Source organism: Liolophura sinensis, chromosome 10 (genome assembly GCF_032854445.1).
Source record: "Liolophura sinensis isolate JHLJ2023 chromosome 10, CUHK_Ljap_v2, whole genome shotgun sequence".
NCBI lineage: Eukaryota > Metazoa > Mollusca > Polyplacophora > Chitonida > Chitonidae > Liolophura > Liolophura sinensis.
In genome coordinates this window covers 24,910,776-24,930,632 of record NC_088304.1, presented here as the reverse complement: position 1 = coordinate 24,930,632, position 19,857 = coordinate 24,910,776, and the positions used below count along the sequence as shown (strand labels likewise).

Genomic DNA, 19,857 nt, shown 5'->3' with positions numbered 1-19,857 from the left:
ACATGCAGTTTCTGGCTCTATCTGTGTGACCAGTGACAAAACAACGGATTTTTGCAGATGCAGAAGGCACAGGTATCTGGAACTGTCAGCCATAGTTTTTGGTGATTTAATCAAGGAATGCACAAACCTAGAATTTGGGATTTTGACATTTTTTACCTGTAGATTATTAAACAGACAAGGTTAAGCCTTAGAGACGGCAGAAGCTTGGATTTTTCTGTTTGAATTGACAATATCAAGATGACCAGTGATTCATATTTTTATCTCCTCTTGGGAAGTGATTAACCGTACGTTTTGCCTGTGAGGAGGGGATGAACGGAACAAAACTGGAGAGAAATCCAAAACTACCTACTGCAGGTTCTGTGGACTGTTAGAGATTAGTATTCATCATCGTTCGATAGCCCAGCCTTGTGTATTTGATGTCATAATGGATATTTAATGTAAGGACCTGGGGGAAGATCAGAAGGCTGATAGTATAGGATTTATTTGTCATTCAGTCGTCTTTTTCTCCAGTCTCGGTATTCTCTAAACCACACTCACTCTAGCTGCTGCATCGCCTGAGCTGTTGTTGGATGTGAAAAAGTCATCAGAATCAAGTTGTTCAGATTTGAATTAACGGACAGTAATTTTTGCCGTTTAACCGCTGCTTCAGGCGAGACCATACACAGTGATTATTGTTCACATCTGGCTGTTTTTCCTACATCTTTGTCAGTTTGTCTGGATCAGTGTGAAAATTTTCATATTTCCTGAGAAAAATTCTCTCTTTATGGAAACAGGAACCTTTTTCATGGACAATTTGAGATTGACAGTTTGATTGTCAAAACAAAAACACATAAGCATTTGTGACATGAGAAAGGAGAAAAAGACAGCAGAGGATTTGATTTAAAGAAAAAAAAGTGACAACACTGAACAATGGCTGAATTCTTTTGAGTGTTAAAGTGCAGCTATTCCAGGATTGTTCTTCTGAGATAAAGAGTGATTTCACTCGTCTTTTTTTTTTGGTGGAAATACAACTATCAATCAAACTGGAGCAATTCGTTCAAATCTCTCCACCAGCTGGAAATGGGTGTGTAGTTTAACGGCGACAAATTCAGTTCGTGGGCCATTATTAATGATCCATTCTCTGGCTCGGAAATGAGTTTGTAATCTACCGTTAACTGTCAATCAATCAAGCAGATTTGCATATGAAATTGTCGCATACATGCATCGTAAGCAGGTGGTCTGTCTGCTGTCTGCAGCAGACAACTTGTTTGCAAGTGTAAAAAGCTATACTTTGCAAGTCTAATGGAAGATAGCTGTTGTCATTCCTTCTGACGGAGATTTGATGAGTCCACGGTGACCTATGATTTGGCCATTTTGTCATCAACAAAGTCTACTGACTCTTAAATTAATACATGTACTTAAATATTAGTAACCCCATCTCTCCCTGTATGCTTTGGTTCATGAATTATTCATGAATATAAAGTCAACAAGATTGGGACAACTGGTCAGGTTTAGAATTCTGTCTTCTTTAACAAACAAAGCAAACAGCTGTAAAGGACGTTTTCATCGCATTTTCTTCCCTGTTTCAAACATATGGAACCAATTTCCACAGCAAGTTTTTTGCTCTGATTATAGATACAAGCGACAGTGGGGTGTTCTTATATGATGGGTATGGAAGCCGTGTTCATTGGTAGGAATACAGGCTTTGACAACACAGCCTGGTTTGTGTAAATTGACGATATTTACTGAAAGGATCAGATTCAGAGCTTCTCACTTCTGAGGTGTGACTCTTATAAGCCTACGTGACGGCGTCAAGTTGTGGCGAATTATCGGGAGGCATCTTGATCCTGCTCTCACGTCTGCAAGCGTACTTTGCAAGGCGAGATATTTTTCACCAGTACTGATTACTTGAAGAGGATTTAGAATTTTTGATGTGATATATCTGTGAACTGAACAAAGTACTATTGGTGCATTTAGAACAAGTTCTGGCAGATATGCCCGTGTTTTCATTGGAGTTTGAACCGTTGAGGTGACATTGCATAATTGGTGCCAAGGAAATGGATATTGAACTTTGGTAACACACTGTTAGACAGGTTTTGTAGTGAACTACAAGCTTTGATCTTGGTTTTATGCTCTTGCAATTTATTACTGTGCTACAAGGATACAAAGCTTAATTCTCTATTCCAAAGTTGCTGTTAGAAATTGCATTTCAATCCAACGGTTTCAACACTATTCATGAGATGTTTTATTTAACAGTATCGGTAGAAAAGTTTCTTTTTCAACTCAGAAGCCACATGCAAACTGCATGTCGTTTGAAACTTAACAGAGTTAACTCTTTAGCGTGGAAGCACAGTTGAGTCCAAGACTGCAGTATTTTACACACGTGACATTCGTTAAAATCAGTGGATAAAACTTAGACTGATTAACTGATTGAGGGACATCAGTATTGGCTGCCAACAATTCCGTGAAAGAGGGAAAAAAAACGTGATTGGAGGAAAAAAGCCTAGGGACAAGGTTTGGACAGCCTGACATCCCTGTTGTTTGGCCAGCGTTTGCGTAGCTATCTCTGGTCAGGGCTCATCCGGATAGTTCTCACCCAACAACACGGATTGACAGGAAAATCTAGCACCCAGAATCTCACTGTCCTGTTCACATGAGGATACAAGAGCATGCAAAATTGGGCCGAGTTGTCTTCTCTCATGTTTGATTACTCTGGCAAACATTTAAGCTTCCTCCGCTAAACATGGTTCATCTTCACGCACAGCCTCGACCTTTGACCTCCGGGTCGTCGCCAGGGAGGTTGCCGTCCAAAGCCAACTCGGTGCGGGTCAAACAGGTTCCTAAACGACGCGGCAGTCTGGTCTTCCAAGGCAGGAAGTGAGTGTAGCGATGTATCTAGATGTTTTTATATGAAATATTTATGCTTAAGTAATTTCCTTTGCAGGTGACCGGAAACTAATTAATATGTGGTGCGTTTGAAGAAATCTTCCAAAAACTCTCACCCGTCCCTCCCCTGAAAAAAAAATATTATATATCTTTTTGAGCTGTGTCCAGGTGACATACACCTTCATAGAAGTTGTCAAATCCTTTGTGAACATTAGAGATATTTATAGATGTAACATAATTCTTGCTGACTTAATGTGTTGCAAATATTTACAAGAGTGTGATTTGATCACACATTAATAACCCACAGTATTGTGCTAAACCTGTCAACCTTAGAGTCAAAGATCGAATTAGGAAGCGGCGGGCATTCCATTGGCACTTTAATAACCCTCTTTTGAGCTCACCTGTTGATATTTGATGTTTGCTTAACAAGGCTAATTTCTTCTACAATTTCTATTCTCGTCTCTTGGAAACTTAATAAGAACAGCCATTTATTCCATAACACTTCTGTAAACTTTCATCTCTCGTTTTTCCTTACTTAGTTAACATTTCACGGGTGTAAAGGTTTTCCTTACTTCTGAAAACTTTTCCCTCTGCAATTTTTCAACTTTAACTTTGAATTTTTACAAGCTTAAATCATCTTCTCCAGATGACAAAGCACAGATACTGAGCTTATGGTAAGATTGTTCGGTTACAAAAATTTGCAGCGATTAGTTGAACGTTTAATTACCTACCTAATTACCTTTATGGAAGTTCAGGTGTGATGTGGTTTTTGACTATCATATAGGTATGTGTTTTGAAATGTCAATCCCGGTACATTTTAGTGGAAATCGCCATGGCAGCCAAGTTGCCTTTGCTGTGGTGTAGTTGTGGATGGCTTTATGGTACGTGATAACCCTTCATAAATATTTAGGGGCAGAATTAAGTTATGTGAAGCATTTGGGTAATTCATATTGTTGAATTTAAGACAGTTTTATGACAGAAGGAGAAAAGCCTTTGAGTGAGATGAAATCTTGCAGAACAGTCTGTATTCAACTCTCCAAAAGATAGAAAACAAAGATCAAGCAAAAAAATTGTTGTTCAATATATAAGTTACCGCTGGTTATTGAGTACTGGATTACTGCAAGTGTAAGAATATTAGCTCGTGCATTGACCTGCATTGATTAGCATAGCAAGTAGTGCGTTGTTTGCGAGCTTTGTCCTAACTAAAGATGAAGTACTGCAGTCTTGTCACCATGGTATAAAGGTTGACAGACAGAAGGGTTGGGGGGGGGGGGGGGGGGGGAGGGGGGAGGCTTTTGAAAAGTCCACATTCTTAAGGTAAACACAATTTTAAGCCTCGTGCAAAAAACATCTGCTCAGAAGCGTTTTTATTGCTGATTGTTTGTTTTTTTTTTAGCTTATTTTCTTAGCTTACGCCGCATCGTCCATGTCAGTGCTTGTCAGTATATTGGCGTTGAAAGTCACTTGGCATCGTCCTTGTGTTGACTCGACACCACTGATAAAATAAGGCCACGTGTATTGGTGATGGGGACGCCTTAACTAATATATCTGGGCTTGCGCTGGCTCCACTGTAGCCTCTCACCATGCAGGCATCTGTTGGAATGTATAACCCGATTGGTTCCACTTTCACCCCAGATTTTTGTTTGCTCATGTATTCATCATGTTGAATTAGATGGCCTCGTTGGATATATAAACTGTTGCAGTCAGAACACAACAGAGATACACATTTTGTCATCCACACCTTATATTCTGGCATGGTACTCAATTTGAATACTGATTTCACTCAGTCACTTAGACCATACCCTGTGCCTTTCAACATCATTGAAAACTGTCAACGTCTTCTCTTTGCATGATTCCGTCCCATTTTCTTACTTTAGACACTTGCTTAGTTCTTTATTGGCTTGTGTCATTTGCGGTTTGTGAATTGGCCTTGCGATTATTGCGATTCAAAGCATAAATTCTTAACCCTGCTGAAACAAACCGGTCATAACGTGCCAAGACATCTGAACCAGGGAGTTTTTAACCTCTTATTTCAAACGGAGTTAGCCGTGATGCATCAGGCTGGGAAATAATTTTAAAATTGGTGCAGGACATGATGGCAAATCTTTCAGCTATTCAAGTATTCCTGTTCATTAAAAAAATTAACGTCATTTACATGACAGTTGACCTCTGACAAAACGGTATTCGATCCTGCTACTTATTTCCAGGCTTGTACATATACTCTCCTTCCACCTTTTCGCGTATGAAAGAGGAACTATCAGTGCTATTTATTCACAGTTTTAATTCGATTTTGGAGACGAAACTACTTGAGTTGGATTTGACAAATTCAGGGCTTCTCAAAAAGTATAATTTTATCAGTCTATAATGAGTAATTCCCCCAGAATATGCTCGAATAAACACCTTGCAAACACGCAAAAAGGCTGAAGATTGACAGTACATGTAACTGGGGACTAGTATATAATAGTATGTTATAAGTCCCTTAAATGCCGGGCCTAGGGCTGTATCAAGTGCTGTATCAAGTGCTGTCTAACTATGGAGGCCCACCATAACATATCCCCCCCCCCCCCCCCCCCATCCCCCCCACCCCCACCCCCTCCCGTGGGTTCACTGTAGTATAATATCCTATCCTCTGTTGACTCCAGGTCGTTATTAAGTTGACATAACCCCAATTTGTGTGAGTATCTAATGGTTTTAATCAAACATGGCTGTTACATCCAGCACAACTAGGCCATGATAATATTTTTTTTCCTGTCAAAAGTTATGCTGGGTTTGGATATGATAGACAAATGTTGGAAAGGGGTAAGCATTATTTCATGGGAAGTTATGTTTTAATATTGATACTGATTGCAGCATGTGTGTAAACTAGACATGACAGAGTGCAGAAATGGCTTCAGGATAACTACTGAGGATTAAATGATTCTATTTTTATATTTAATGTCAACTTTAGGACAATATAGAAACCAGTCATCTTTTTTTACTGCAGACAATATCTGCAGTATATATGTGATACAGATCTAGGCAGAGTGATCAAAGTGCCATTTACTTAGTTGGCCAAACCTAGGCAAAATTCATGCATTCTTTATAAAAAGATCCAAGATCCAGTTACGCAGGTCGATATAAATTGTAGTCAATCATGCTTTTGGAAAATATTATTTTAATTATTAATTAATTATATTCAAGCAATTTGAGCTTTAGGCAATATGACTGAGACACAGTCTTGTACTAAAAATTGTTTGCATCAAATGTATCATTTCAACAAAATTACATGTGCTTCTGAAAGTGCATTTTTACAAATTTTAGGCGAAATACAGTATTTATAGAATAGCTTCTGGCCTGATGTAGTAAAAGGGAGACCCTGTATAGTATACTTAAGACTTCTCTGGAGTGTTGATATTTTGTAAAGAACTGGTGTAGTCTGGGTAGGTTACTCTAATACAGTATTTATAGAATAGCTTCTGGCCTGATGTGGTGAAAGGGAGACCCTGTATAGTATACTTAAGACTTCTCTGGAGTGTTGATATTTTGTAAAGATCTGGTGTAGTCTGGGTAGGTTACTGTAATACAGTATTTATAGAATAGCTTCTGGCCTGATGTAGTAAAAGGGGAGACCCTGTATAGTATACTTAAGACTTCCCTGGAGTGTTGATATTTTGTAAATTTGTTGGAGCCATGTGAACAAGGTGACCCTTTACTGGTGTAGCAGTAAGGCTTCGAAACGGCATCCCAGTTAGGTCCCCCAGACATCCTTTACTAGATTTTCAGGCAGTTTTTTGTGAACATTAAACAGAGCAAACTTGTGTTTGTCTCTCAAATTTGAGAAAAACTGGGCATATGATAAACATGCTCATGTAGCCCTAGGGTTGCATCAGTAGAAGATGAAACACAGACAGAAAAGCCAGTTAGTTGATGCTGAGTGATTTTTTTTGGTGTAAATTGGCATTGAGGAACAATATGAATAAAACACAGTAGCTGGTATTAAATTGGAGTTAGTTGTTGAAAAATGTTGGAATTGGTTATTGAAAAATTTGTCAGTTGGTTACTGAAAAATGTATGATTGCCCACATGCCGAAATTTATGTTGTCGGTCTGTGGCTAGGAGATGGTATCATTGCATCCAACAGAGAACATCACAGCAGTGACGTTTTAAGGCTGTGTTGATTTAGAATTCGCTTTTCTTGTTAATCTTTCAAAAATAAAAGTGTTTTTCACTTTACAGAATTATAAGGGTGCTTTCATGTAGTTTTTGCATCAAGGTTGTCAGATTTAATGTGCTCTCTTGTGAATTCTCAAAAACCCATGTTCTGTACTTGTTTTGAGCATGTAACGGAGTGTCTTACAACAGTACTTTCCCATGTTAAGAAAACAGACAGGTCTACCTTGAGCTTGTTTATCTGTTTCAAAGAAAAATTATGTTTCTTTTAAAAGAGAGATCTTTGAACTCATGAGACAGATATTTCTTTTCCGCCCTGGGAGAGAATTGTTCTGAGGTATCAAAGGAAGTTAGACAATTTCACTAAATCAGGATATTATAACTGGCCTTATTGCAGATTTTAAATTTGAAATTCCATGTTTTGTTTAAAAGTTGTGTGGAATTATTGATGCACACACCTAGAAATTCTCAAAAACAAACATTTTTTCAAATAATATTTGTGAGCTTGCGAGAAACATCAAGGGTAAAAACTTGCTGCTTGACAAACAAAAATATGGGATGTTTTCTTTCTCTTTTTGAAAAATTTGCCAAGCGAGCAATAAGCAATCCAGGAATCTTTTTTTGTTAACTGTGTCTCCCATCAAATATGCTTAGGTTGCAAGGATGGATCCAAAGACATATATCTATGATGATGTTAACCCATCACTCCTTTTATTCGCTCCCTATTTTTTCAGTTGGCAGAGTCAAAGGTGTCATTGTGTGTCGGTCTTTGGATAAGGATTTCTGATTGGTCTGTCACATTAACGCATTTTCAGCAGGTCTTGTTGTCGGCTATGATTGTGAAGATACATGCTCCCGGTCTCTGTGTATTCAATGATTATAAAGGATCTATAGGATTTAAGCTCACGTGGAGCGTTGTTGTTGTTTTTCGACTTTGCACGATAAAGCCCAGTCTGATGAACAGAGAACCGGGATAATATTTGCACTGAATTATGCGTCATCTCTTGTCGCTACCAGCAAATTGGCTCCCCTTGAACCTAAGCTCTCTCATTTAAGTCTCAGTGTAAACGAAAACTCTTGCCGGCAGATTAAAGGAGCTCTTTGAATAAACGAGGTTTCTTGTGTGTGTTTTGTGCCTCACATGTGTACCGGTTGATTCGGGGGTTCCGTTTGCAGATTTACGACTAACTTCAGGATCCTCCGCTGCTGCACTTTGTTTACCTTTGCATGCGAAGTGTTTGCCGAGCCTGTGACATGTTCGTATTACTCATTACAAAACGGTGGTCAATGAGTGGCATGAGCCTTGCACTTGACCATGCTTGACCGCCGGCCATGTTTGGACGTGGCTTTTCACGTAATACTTACCTGAGGCCTCATGTGGACAGCGCTATTTGAACGGCTTTTCACGCAGAAGGCACATGTTGGTATTAAGATTAGCTGTTTTTTGGCTGTTGACTTGAGAAACAAATTGATTTGAACATTTGCCCAGTGATGTCTTTCAAAAAACGTGTCCCTCAGTGCAAGATCAGGGATGTATGAATAATAAACAGATTTCAGTGATTCCAGTGGTTTTGCATTGTATATTACTGCCATATTTCCATGAGGGCCAAAAAAATACAAAAATTCTAAAATATTGTAGTTTTCCAGTTTTGAGGTACTGATATAATTCCTTGCTGGCTAAAACCAGTAAAACCTTGGAATTGTGAAACTAGTAAACATGGTTTGGGGAAACTGGAATTTAAATTCCTGTGATTCTTCAACCTTTTGCGCATGTTTGTAAAGTGTTTATTCATGATGAAGGTCTGTCAGCAACCTGCGGATTGTCATGGGTCTCCCCCGGGCTGTGCCCGGTTTCCACCCACCATAATGCTGGCCGCTGTCGTATAAGTGAGATATTCTTGAGTACGGCATAAAACACCAATCAAATAAATAAATAAATTATTCTGCTAAAGTTATACTTTTTGCGAAGCTTTGAAACTGACCAATCCAAGAAATGTAGCTTTGTCTCCAAAATCAAATTAAAACTGTGCATAAATTTCAGTGAAAGTTGCTCTTTCATATGCGAAAAGCTTGAGGAATTAAGGTATCTAGTTTCCCTTGCCCATGAAGGCAGTGTAGTAGTCAAGTTTTCCAAGTACAAACAGTCAATCTTCTCTCGGATGATATTTTTGACCATAAGCTATTTTTCAGCCAGGAGCCAGGATTCTCTTGACAACTAAATGCTGGAGTATGCCAGTAAACAAAGAGCCAAGTAAACAATGAGCCAAGTAAACAATGAAACAATTCCTTTGTCAACTCTATCTCTTGGTGGTAGAGAACATTTAAGCTTTAAATCTTTAATGAAGGAAGAATCAGAAAAATTCATGTGCATTGATCAGCCTGGTGTATGACTTATGGAACTGTTATTAAAAGTTGTATTCAACAACAACAACAAACCTCAACATGTAATGTATTTAAGAACCTATAAAGATATAGATATAAATCAAAATTTAAGGAAGAATAAATGCACATCTTTCTATTATTATTTTAATGGTAACCCTGGAAGTTGGTTTTCTTTATCATGGAAATGGTATATGTAATTTGTTTTAATAGATGCTATCTGTGTGTTTATGAAGAGTGAGTGAGTGCTTGGGGTTTAACGTCGTAGTTAACAATTTTTTCAGTCCTGTGACGACGAAGGAGTCTTTAGAGTGTATGTAATGTGCCTCCTTGATGCAGGGCGGATTTCCACCATTGTTTTATCTAGTGCTGTTTTACTGAGACGGCTTACCGAAGACAGTGTTTATAAGGATGATGGTTTATGACATTGTTTACCATGTGATCAGTCATAGTGATGTATAATGTACAGCAGAACGCCTCAAGCCTGTCACAGATAAACCACACCTTGGAACTGTATTATTATAATTATCACGTTAATTTAATGGCTTATAAAAAGACTTATTTTTGCTGTAGACAAAAAAAAGTGCCAGTGCACCAGAGATAAGGCTGTAATGAGGGCATTTACCCCTGTAACCGAGAAAGCAGAGTTTAAGCCTTAGTTAGGTTAAGCTAGGGGCATTTCTGAAAAGATAATCTGGCAGTACTGTCAATGGAAATAATGTAATGTAATGTTTGCAGACAGGGTAAAGGTATAGAAATAATAGGCTAAGTACTGGCTGATTGGTACCAGAGTGTCTGTATACTGTGACTGAGTGAAGCATCATGTCTGGTGTCATGTCAGTATGGCATTTTAATGAGGCAGTACTTTCAGCGTGTAGGCATCAAGACTATACCCTGGGGAAAAACGAAGCTGTCCTGATTTGATAAAAGGAAAATGCTGTTGAAGGCAATGATAAAACCCAAAAGAAAAACGAGTACATGAATTTGGAAGAGTAGATACATCCCAGAAAATATCATTATCATCGTTCACTTAGTGATTTTGTTGCGAATGGCCTGTGTAAAATCTATATACAATGTAAGAAATGTGACCTGCTGATCAACAGACAAGCAGGCAGCTTGGCTTATAGAGCATATTCACATGTTAAAAGAAATATAGACATCAGGTTGGTAATTGTGTAAAAACCACAGGAATTATGATACAAGAACTTTCGCTGCGTGGAGGCTGTCTGACATCAAAGTAAGAATGTATAATCTGTACCAGAGGAGAGGGACCAGAGAGGAAGACAATACTGTGCTAACGGTGCAGATGTTAAATTATAAACTTGCTGGAAAGTTCAGGTATTATACAGTGTTTGCAGTCTAAAAAGTAACAGAAATCATCGCCTAAATCTGCACATTGTTCTGCTTTCATCTAACAATTTGCAGCAGAGCTCCTTAACTATCCTTTAATTACCTTTAACCTCAGAGTTTTCAAGATATGTGGAATGCTGTTTATTAAACAGTGTACGTGAATGGAATTTGATAAGTGTTTTCGGAGACAAAAAGCTCAGAAATTTCTAATCGGCTTGTAAAAATATGCCTTAGGACCGTTTTTGTCATGTGCATTTAAAGTACACGTATGAAATGTCTGACTGCGTAAAAAAGATTGTTTCTGCGTCGTATATAATATTTGTATAAAAACGAGCAGGTCAAACTTAGTGTTTAGCTTAATTACAACAATGTCCTAAGGCAGCCGCTAGAACAATTTTTTTTTATAGAAAGGCTAATGAACAGAGTAAAATAGAGCTCTGCGGAGAAACTGTTATGTCAGCACTGTAGTGTGTATAGAGATGTGGTATGCTACTTATATCACAGATTATAAAATTAAGAACAGAAATTAAATTTAAAGTTAAAGGTCTGACAGGTTAATGCCATTTGTGCATGTCTTCAGTCTTCGGTGATAATTAAAGCTTGTGGTTCGCAAAGTATGAAGACAGTTAATTAATATGCTGTCAACAATGTTCGGTGTTACATAGGTTTACGACCGAGATAACCAAAATCTGGTCTATATATATCAAATAAAATCTAATTTAGTTTTAATTGTTCTGAATAATGAGGCTCTCTAAAGAAGGTTATTAACAAACAGAACGGCGTAATCAGGGCTGTGTGAGCATGTCAGTAGTTCACCTGAAGTTTAGCAGTTTTCATGTGACGCATAGACCTTAAATCTGATTACTTCATCCACCTTGTGGGGGTCACCATGTAGGGTCACCTTGTGGGGGACACATGAAAAACGCTGTGGTTTTATTCCTTAATATGCAGATTATCATGTGTAATAACATATAACAGTACAAACAAATTTTTCAACTTTTACTTTGGGGGGTAAAATTGGCTGCAAAGTACAGTTTTCTTACAGCTCCAGCAGTCAAATCAGAACTTAAGAAGATTTCAGGGTTGATTTTAACGATGATGCCTGTTTAAAAAGAACTCTGTGGGGAACAGACCGAATGGCCACAGGTGTAGGGGCACGTAGGGGGAGTTACGCTGGCCAGAAGAAGTAGTATGTGTTTACATGTCATCTTACCCACACTGCAGCGACTTGGTTCTCTGGGCTCGAAAAATAGGTCTTTTTGGAGGTCAGAAAAATTTCTGAAAATATGCGTAATATAGAGGGGTAATTAACAGATATAAAAAAACCTCCAAAATGATTTTTTTTAACCAAAATGCCGAGGCATAATTTCTTCTTCATTGAGCATAGAAACATAATCTTTGATTGATAGTTCCTTTTCCTGTGTCCTGTAAGAGATTTCTGCGAAGTCAGATTGATTTTTTGGTAGAACTTATCATTTTAAGGCATTCGCGTGCTTTTGAAAGTGAATTTTTACAGACCAGACTTAAGTTTAAGTTTTACTTTATGTTTCATCTCAGATGATCCTGTACATTTTACACTCTTTTCCTCTGTATTAGACCTAAAATTTCTGTTATTCAGTCTGCTCCATTATGAGAGTTTTGATGGTTTAAAAAGATGTAATTTGTTCAGAAGGTGAGATGATGCCTTATTGGAAGAAAATGTCAGTTTCAGCACTGAAAGTAATACTTTATGACCTTTTTTTTGTCCTTAAAAATGAACATTTTCGGGCAAATGTTTCGAACAAATATTAGTATCTAACATCATACTCTCTTTGGACATACATTTGGACTTCACCTGCTGCCAGGGCTGTGCAGATACTGTAATCAGACATGCTTGACATGCAGGTGCTTTTTCTGGGGTGGATTTGTACCTAGCTATAAAGTAGGTACTACTTCATATGTCACATGACCTCAGGAGTGTGAGCAGATCTATGCCACACCTGATATTCACAGGTCTTCACCTTAATCTTCTCACCTGTAGTCAAAAGACTTTTTTTGCACACCTTTGAAACCAACTGGCTGTGAATTAATGGGTCCCTTGTTGAAATGAATGGATATATTACCAAGATAATATGTATTAGCCCCACCTAGAAATGTCTCTGCTCTCAGCCTAGTGACATACTTATCAAACTTCGCCAGTGCCAAACTATCTCTCTCATTGTATATATGTGTGTGTGTATGTATGTATATATGTGTGTGTATATGTATATGTATATATACATACATGTATATATACGCTGTGAAGCACTTAATTTTCGTGGTTAATTATTTATCATGAAAAATAATTTTAAGGGAAAAAAATTCCAGTATAGGTGGTAGTAGGTTTTTTAATAAAGTGATGGGGGGGGGGGGGGGGGGCTCAGTTGGTTAGCGCAGCGTAATGCGGTTGCTGTGAGTTCAAGTCCAGCTCATGCTGGCTTCCTCTCCGGCTGTAAGTGGGAAGGTCTGCTAGCAACCTGCGGATGGTCGTGGGTTTTCCCCAGGCTCTGACTGAGAGCCCGGTTTCCACCCACCATAATGCTAGCCGCCGTTGTATAAGTGAAATATTCTTGAGTACAGGGTAATACACCAGTGAAATAAATAAATTTAATAAAGTGAAACTGGACTGACAGGAGCTGCCATAAGAAAGCCTGTCAGGCCAGCTAAATTTTAACAGTAGGGAGGGAAAATTAGGCTTAAAATATATACAAAGTCTGGTGATACAGCTCAGCAGGAGTAAAACAAAGTGAGAGTTTATTTGTCTTTAGTTTGATCAATCTTTGTTATGCCGGTAAAGCGAGTGTAAAGTAGATGCAATCACATGCTGGCTTCCAATGAATATCACTTTGATACACACTATCCCATTGGCTCTGTGTCTCCTGTGGACCAATGAGTGAGCTTCTAACAAAGTGTGAATTGTGTACAACAAAGCAATGGCCATTTGACAGCTACAGCAAAGTTATGGGTTTTTGATCGCCAACAGAGGATGATTAATACCGAAAACAATCCAATCCTAATCGTGTTGCTTGATAAAAGGATGAATATTCATTCATATGTTTTGCAGTGAACAGCTCAGAAAGTGACAGATCACTTTGACAGTTGACTCAAAGTACTTATCAAAGGTGCGAAAAAAAAGTGACACCTCTTTGAATACTGCTCACTGTAAATACGATAGTAATCTTCCTACATAGTGATAATCTGTGTTCCATTGTTTCAATCTCTGATCCAGATTTGAGGATTAGCGACACATCAGGAAACAAAGGAGGATTAAAGCCACCCTTGTACTCTGTTTGATGTGCTTGAGTAATTTCGGGCATATTATAACAAGGAAAATTAAACAGTTTTTAGATTTTTTGGAGTATTCCCTTGATTTAGATGCCGCTAACATATTTTTGGAGTGAAAAAGTATAGATTATTTTTGGAATCTAAAAATAGATTCCAGCGAATAATAAGTACTTTGCAGTATATATCTTAAATGAGGGTATGAAATACATGTATTTTGGCATTTGCTCTGTCAGCTACGTGATAAAAAACGTTCTCTTCAGACCCACCAAAAGAAGAAAACAAATGCACATATGAGAAAAGTGGGAGTGAAAAGTAAAAGTTAAATTGTAAGGATCAAGATGGGTTTGAATTGCTTCCCTAAATTTGTAGTGTATTAAAACTGCTAAGGTTAGTTTCATATAAGATAATACAAAAACAAAAGTTTTCAGTCTTTTCCACTTTTGCCTTTCTGGATGTCAAGCAAGAACACAAAACATCCGTAAGTTTGTCAGATAGCTGACAAAGGACAGTGGTTTTCATCCACAAACCACTTCCTCCCAGAATGAATGAATAAATGCTTGAAAATTAAAGTCGCTTCTACCCAGATATGACACCTTTAATTATATTGATTGGAAAAAAAAACAGTCATTATTTCATTCATTTATTTGTACATTTTTGTGACAACAGATATAATACAGAACATTTTTCTGGACTTAAGGACCAGCACATTCTGTTTGTGTTTTTTTTGGACTGTAAATAATTGTTCTGATAGTTGTACTTTGCATTAAAGTTTCACGTACCCTAATTCTTCAACCTTTTGGCATATTAAAGAGTAACTTTCTGCGCAATTTATGCACATTTTAAAGTTGACTTTTTGGGGACAAAACTACATTGGTTGGATACATACAGTAATAGGTGCGTAAACTACATCATCATGCAATAACAATGTTCAAAAAAAAAATGAAGGTTAAGGGTAGATGCGCTACAAATGCACCAACTTTGGACTTTATGGTTGATGCATCATGTTTAATTACCCTAAGTGATCTAACATTTCGCCCACAAAAGTGCATTTTTAGAGGCATTTAAATGTCATGAAATATTATTTTTGGTGCTGAAGCTTACAGTTGTCCAGTAGAATATCATCCCATGTTCCAAACAAACCTCCAAACACCTTTCTAAAATCAACCAGAACTCTCAGAATCAGGAAAAATGGGCATGTAAGTCATGGACAAAATTGATGGTTATTCAGAATTGCCCTTCATCTAGTCTATACAGGCATGCATTGAAAGTAGAAAATGCTACATTGAACAATAAAGCTGATAGATAATGACCTATATAGTGTTTGATTTATTTATTTATTTGATTGATGTTTTTATGCCTTACTCAAGAATATTTCACTTATACAACGGCTGCCAGCATTATGGTGGGAGGAAACCGGGCAGAGCCCGGGGGAAACCCATGACAGTCTGCAAGTTGCTGGCAGACCTTCCCACTTACAGCCAGAGAGGACGCCAGCTTGAGCTGGACTTGAACTCTATATAGTGTTTGTATGGAAGCATTAGTATACATTATGGATGTACCACAAGGGTATTGAACTTTTTGCATTTAGTCTTGGTTACGTCACTTTTATTAGTTTTTTCATGTTTGTTAGTTTTGATACAAAGTAGTCTCATTTTATATATACGTTTGATGGTCATACTTTTCATTATGATAACTACACCATGTTCAAAAATCATCTGCTGTAATCTTAAAGTCAAAACACATGACGTTTGCTCTCATCTGCATTATTTAAAAGCTTAGTTTAGACTTACAGTTAATGGGATTTCAAGTTTATAGGCAGTAATAGACAGTAGATTCATTGCTAAAATTCTCTACATGTCCACGTGCAATATCTGTTGCATTCACGCATCCAGTTTTAGATTTGCAAGATAAATAGAAAACACACTTTATTCCTCACTCAAGCAAGAGTTTGATACATGTATTTTCCCTGCCATTGTTCTTAAATATTCTCGTATTATTAATTGTGGCCAAATTTGTGGTTGTTGCTCTCGACCTGCATTATGTTTCAGTTTTTATCGTGTCCATCATCTCAATCTTTGTTTGCCTTTCTTGTTTTGAATCTCAGCTCTTTCAGGTCAAAATCGGCTCTAAAACGTCTTAGAAAATTCTTCAACACGATTCGCTTCGTCTCCAAGTTGAATCCGTGGTGAGAAATCAAATAAGGAGTCTTATATGTTCTTATTGGCTGCATAAATTGTTTAAAAAATTGGGAATTAGATGCAAATTTGAGTTACCTGTACATGTAAATAGTAGCCATCTTGTTTTGTTTGAAAGTTTGCAAGGACATTGGCTAACATAGGAAAAGCTGTAACAAGATGTAGAGACATGTTAGTATTTTTTGTGAGGTTAAAGCAAGGAAAATTACTTTTACCTGTGAATTTGGTGTAAGCTTTGCCCTATGTGTTAATGTGCTGCTTGCTGTATGAAACCTGATGCATAAATTAGTCTTGCAAATGATAGCTGTCAACAAATTGCATGACAACAATATTGTTGGTGCTGCTCGCATGTCCAAAGCATGTTGCATGTGCTGTATTGCTGGCTTTGTTATGTTTATTTATCTCTGCTGTCAAAAACATTTTTGGAGATGGATAAATGTTTTAAAAAATCGTACTAAAATTCGGGTTCGCTTCTTAACTAGTTTATACATCATTTGATAGGTAATTTATCTTGTTTAATAACTGTGTTTGCCTTTGAAATTTCTATAATTGCCGACATTAGTGTTATATACCATGTTTGCTTTGAAATATAAAATTAAAAAATAACACGGAATTTTGAATTTAGTTTCTTACTTAAAAGTTGTCTCAGTATTTTCCAAAGGGTTTTTAAATGCAAAGACTGTTTTCAGGCCATTGGAAGGTAATTGTTCACTAAGGAATTGTGAAGTTCAAGACTCACAGCACATGCTGTTGTGTATATATAATTTTATTTTCTCCAAGGTGATTTTGAAAGCCGTTACAGTCCTGCTTTAAGGTATGAGAAAGGTTGCCAACAGGTACGAGGCACATCCTTCGGCTAATAATTAACAAGAATGTGAAAAGAAGGCTATCACACAAATAAAAGTATCAGTGCACAGCTTGGACCCAAATTATGGTAGTTTAGTCGATTTTCCCTGTTATATTTGTTGATGTAATGATCTTGGTGTATACACATTTATATACTAATCTGTACACATTCTTCAGCATCAAATAATTAATATTTGTAAGGATGTAACATAGGATGTCTCCGATTGGATAATTTTCATCTCAGTACTTTTAACCATTGAAATTAGTGTGCTGCTGTTAATCAATTTGAAAAAATGACACAGGTAATTTGGGTCACAGCTGAACTGGTTGTTCATTTTTCGCTGAGAGTTTCATGTTTCTTTTGCAAACTTTAAAGCAGGTGTGTAACCAAAATACTAAAAAAGAAATGGTTTCAGGTGAATCCCCAAAAAATCTGTAATATAACGATTTGTAAGATTCTTGTTACCTTTAATGTTACCTTTTTGTAGCCCTTTTTTGCACTGATGCCTTTTTCTACTTTTCTCTGCCGTCATGCTCTTAAGTCTTTGAGGTTAGCATGCTACTAAGCTCTTCCTGCAGAAATAGGATAAAGTACTGGAATACAGTCTTGATTTGCTTTAAAACTGGCTCTGAAGCTGTATGTATGTTGAAATCATTATCTCTTTATAAGCTCTCTGAATTATTGTCCAGTGTTGCAGCTACATTTATGCATACATTTTCTTTATTGTACTTGTTCATTGTACTTCAATACATTCTGTGCATGTTGATTTGACTTTGTATTTTGTTGTTGTACCATTGCTGCATTTTGTTGTTTTACCATTGCTGCATTTTGTGTTACTATTCCTGCATTTTGTTGCTTCAACTGTTGCATGACTTTTTTTTTATTCGGCACAAAATTTGCTATGAACTTCTGAAGTTTGTTATTAAGCTTAAAATGTATGCATTAGGAGGTCAGACTGTCGTAGTGATACGTCAGTTTTTTGCGTCGTCGTACACGAATGCCTTACTAGTTTAGGATATGCTAATATTGAAGTGAACAGTCACAGGGAGGTTAATACCTTGATACGACATTACACCAGCACACAAATACCAAGTCCACGGATGTCATTCTAATGTGCACAAAGGTTGTGTGTATGTTAGAGAAATTATCCCTGTTGACATTAAAACGATGTTGTTTCATAAAGGCAGTTTTGGTAATGGGTGTGGATAAGCTGTCCGTGCCATATTAAAGCGTATATTGCAAATGTATCCCACATGTAGTTGTCACCTCACACAGCAAATATACCATAAAATCTCTCACATTCCCGACTTTGTTTTTTTGCACGTTGTTCTTTCGTTTAGGATTTTGCTCAGTATATAATAAACATTTTGCAGAGTTAATATTTCTCAGGTATAATATGTGGGCATGTTGCCGTGAAAGGGAATGTTCTGGAATGTGACAAGTATAATGTGTGCGCCTGTTCCCGTGAAAGGGAATGTTCTAGAATGTGTGACAAGTATAATGTGTGGGCATGTTGCCGTGAAAGGGAATGTTCTGGAATGTGTGACAAGTATAATGTGTGGGCATGTTCCCGTGAAAGGGAATGTTCTAGAATGTGTGACAAGTATAATGTGTGGGCATGTTGCCATGAAAGGGAATGTTCTGGAATGTGTGACAAGTATAATGTGTGGGCTTGTTCCCGTGAAAGGGAATGTTCTAGAATGTGTGACAAGCGCCTGGAAATAAGCAGCAGGACAAGGGTGATGTCCTTCACCAAATAGTATTTTGTCCATGGCAGACTGTTTGGTTTGCCATGTAAATGATACTATAACTTCTTAAATAATGTGAATAGTTGGAAGATTTGCCGTTGTGTATAATGTACTCAAACACATGCTAATTTTTCATCTTTTCACCTCCGTTTCTGAAGAGTTATCAGCAGAGGATCTCTTAAGCAGTTGACAGTACCTCTGTACACTTCTTACCTGCTAAAAAAGAGATTTCTCTAAGTTGGCACGTTATTTTTATGATTTCTCAGATTGAAGAAAACAATTTTAAAAAAATTTATTTTCAAAGTATGAATTTTGTAGCGAACTTTGTAATAAGTGTAGTCAGAAATGGAAATATGTGTGCAATAAACTGAATGTATAAATCCATGGCGATGACTTTGTGGAGAGAAAAAAAAGGAGAAACTGATGAAATGATTTCTGTTACATCCCTTGTCCTCTGCATGTTTAATTAGATGTAGACTGTAATATTAGCAGGAGCCAAGTTATTAACTCTCTCACAGCATTCAGTTATCAGCTCAGCTGTATAATTTGGTACTGATATGTTTAATTGTAAAACTCACCTGAGGAATGTGGGATTGAATGTACATATGGATATCGTTTTTCTATCCCACCTGAATGCAGCTAGATGAGTAATATGTAAAGTTAATGCTCCTTCTTTGAACAATGTTGATTAAATATTGTTGGCCTAAAATCATGCAGATACAGTTTAATGCATGTTGAAAGATCTATAAAATGTTGTTCTAGATATTAAAAGTTTACTTACAGGTAGCTTTTTTTTCTCTTTTTTTTTTCTCGATATAATGCTTGAACTCTTCCTGCATGACCTTTACCAGGTGACAAGTTTGGAGTCACATGATATATCTACCTGTATTTTCTATTTTTGTATAATCAAGCTCTTAGATTTTACATAGAACTTCTACGAGTGTGTTTCAAATGAACTGAATATTTCCTTTGTACTTGAACAATCATATTGATGTTTCTGATCTGTTCTGTTCTTTACTCT

The 19,857-nt window shown here is 37.2% G+C and overlaps 1 protein-coding gene across 6 annotated transcripts in view; it reads left to right on the top strand.

Moving 5' to 3' along the window:
* The window catches only part of LOC135476839 (protein phosphatase Slingshot homolog 1-like), a 78,295-nt gene that overhangs the window by 38,408 nt on the left and 20,030 nt on the right, over positions 1 to 19,857 (top strand). For 2 of the 6 annotated variants that reach the window (XM_064756976.1, XM_064756977.1), the window contains exon 3: positions 16,151 to 16,231. The exons of 2 other annotated variants lie outside the window; for them this stretch is intronic. In XM_064756976.1, the coding sequence (XP_064613046.1) occupies positions 16,151 to 16,231 (81 nt within the window). Of the gene's footprint in view, positions 1 to 711; positions 2,857 to 16,150; positions 16,232 to 19,857 lie in introns of those variants that run through there. 2 more of the 6 variants (XM_064756975.1, XM_064756978.1) reach the window with 2 other exon arrangements.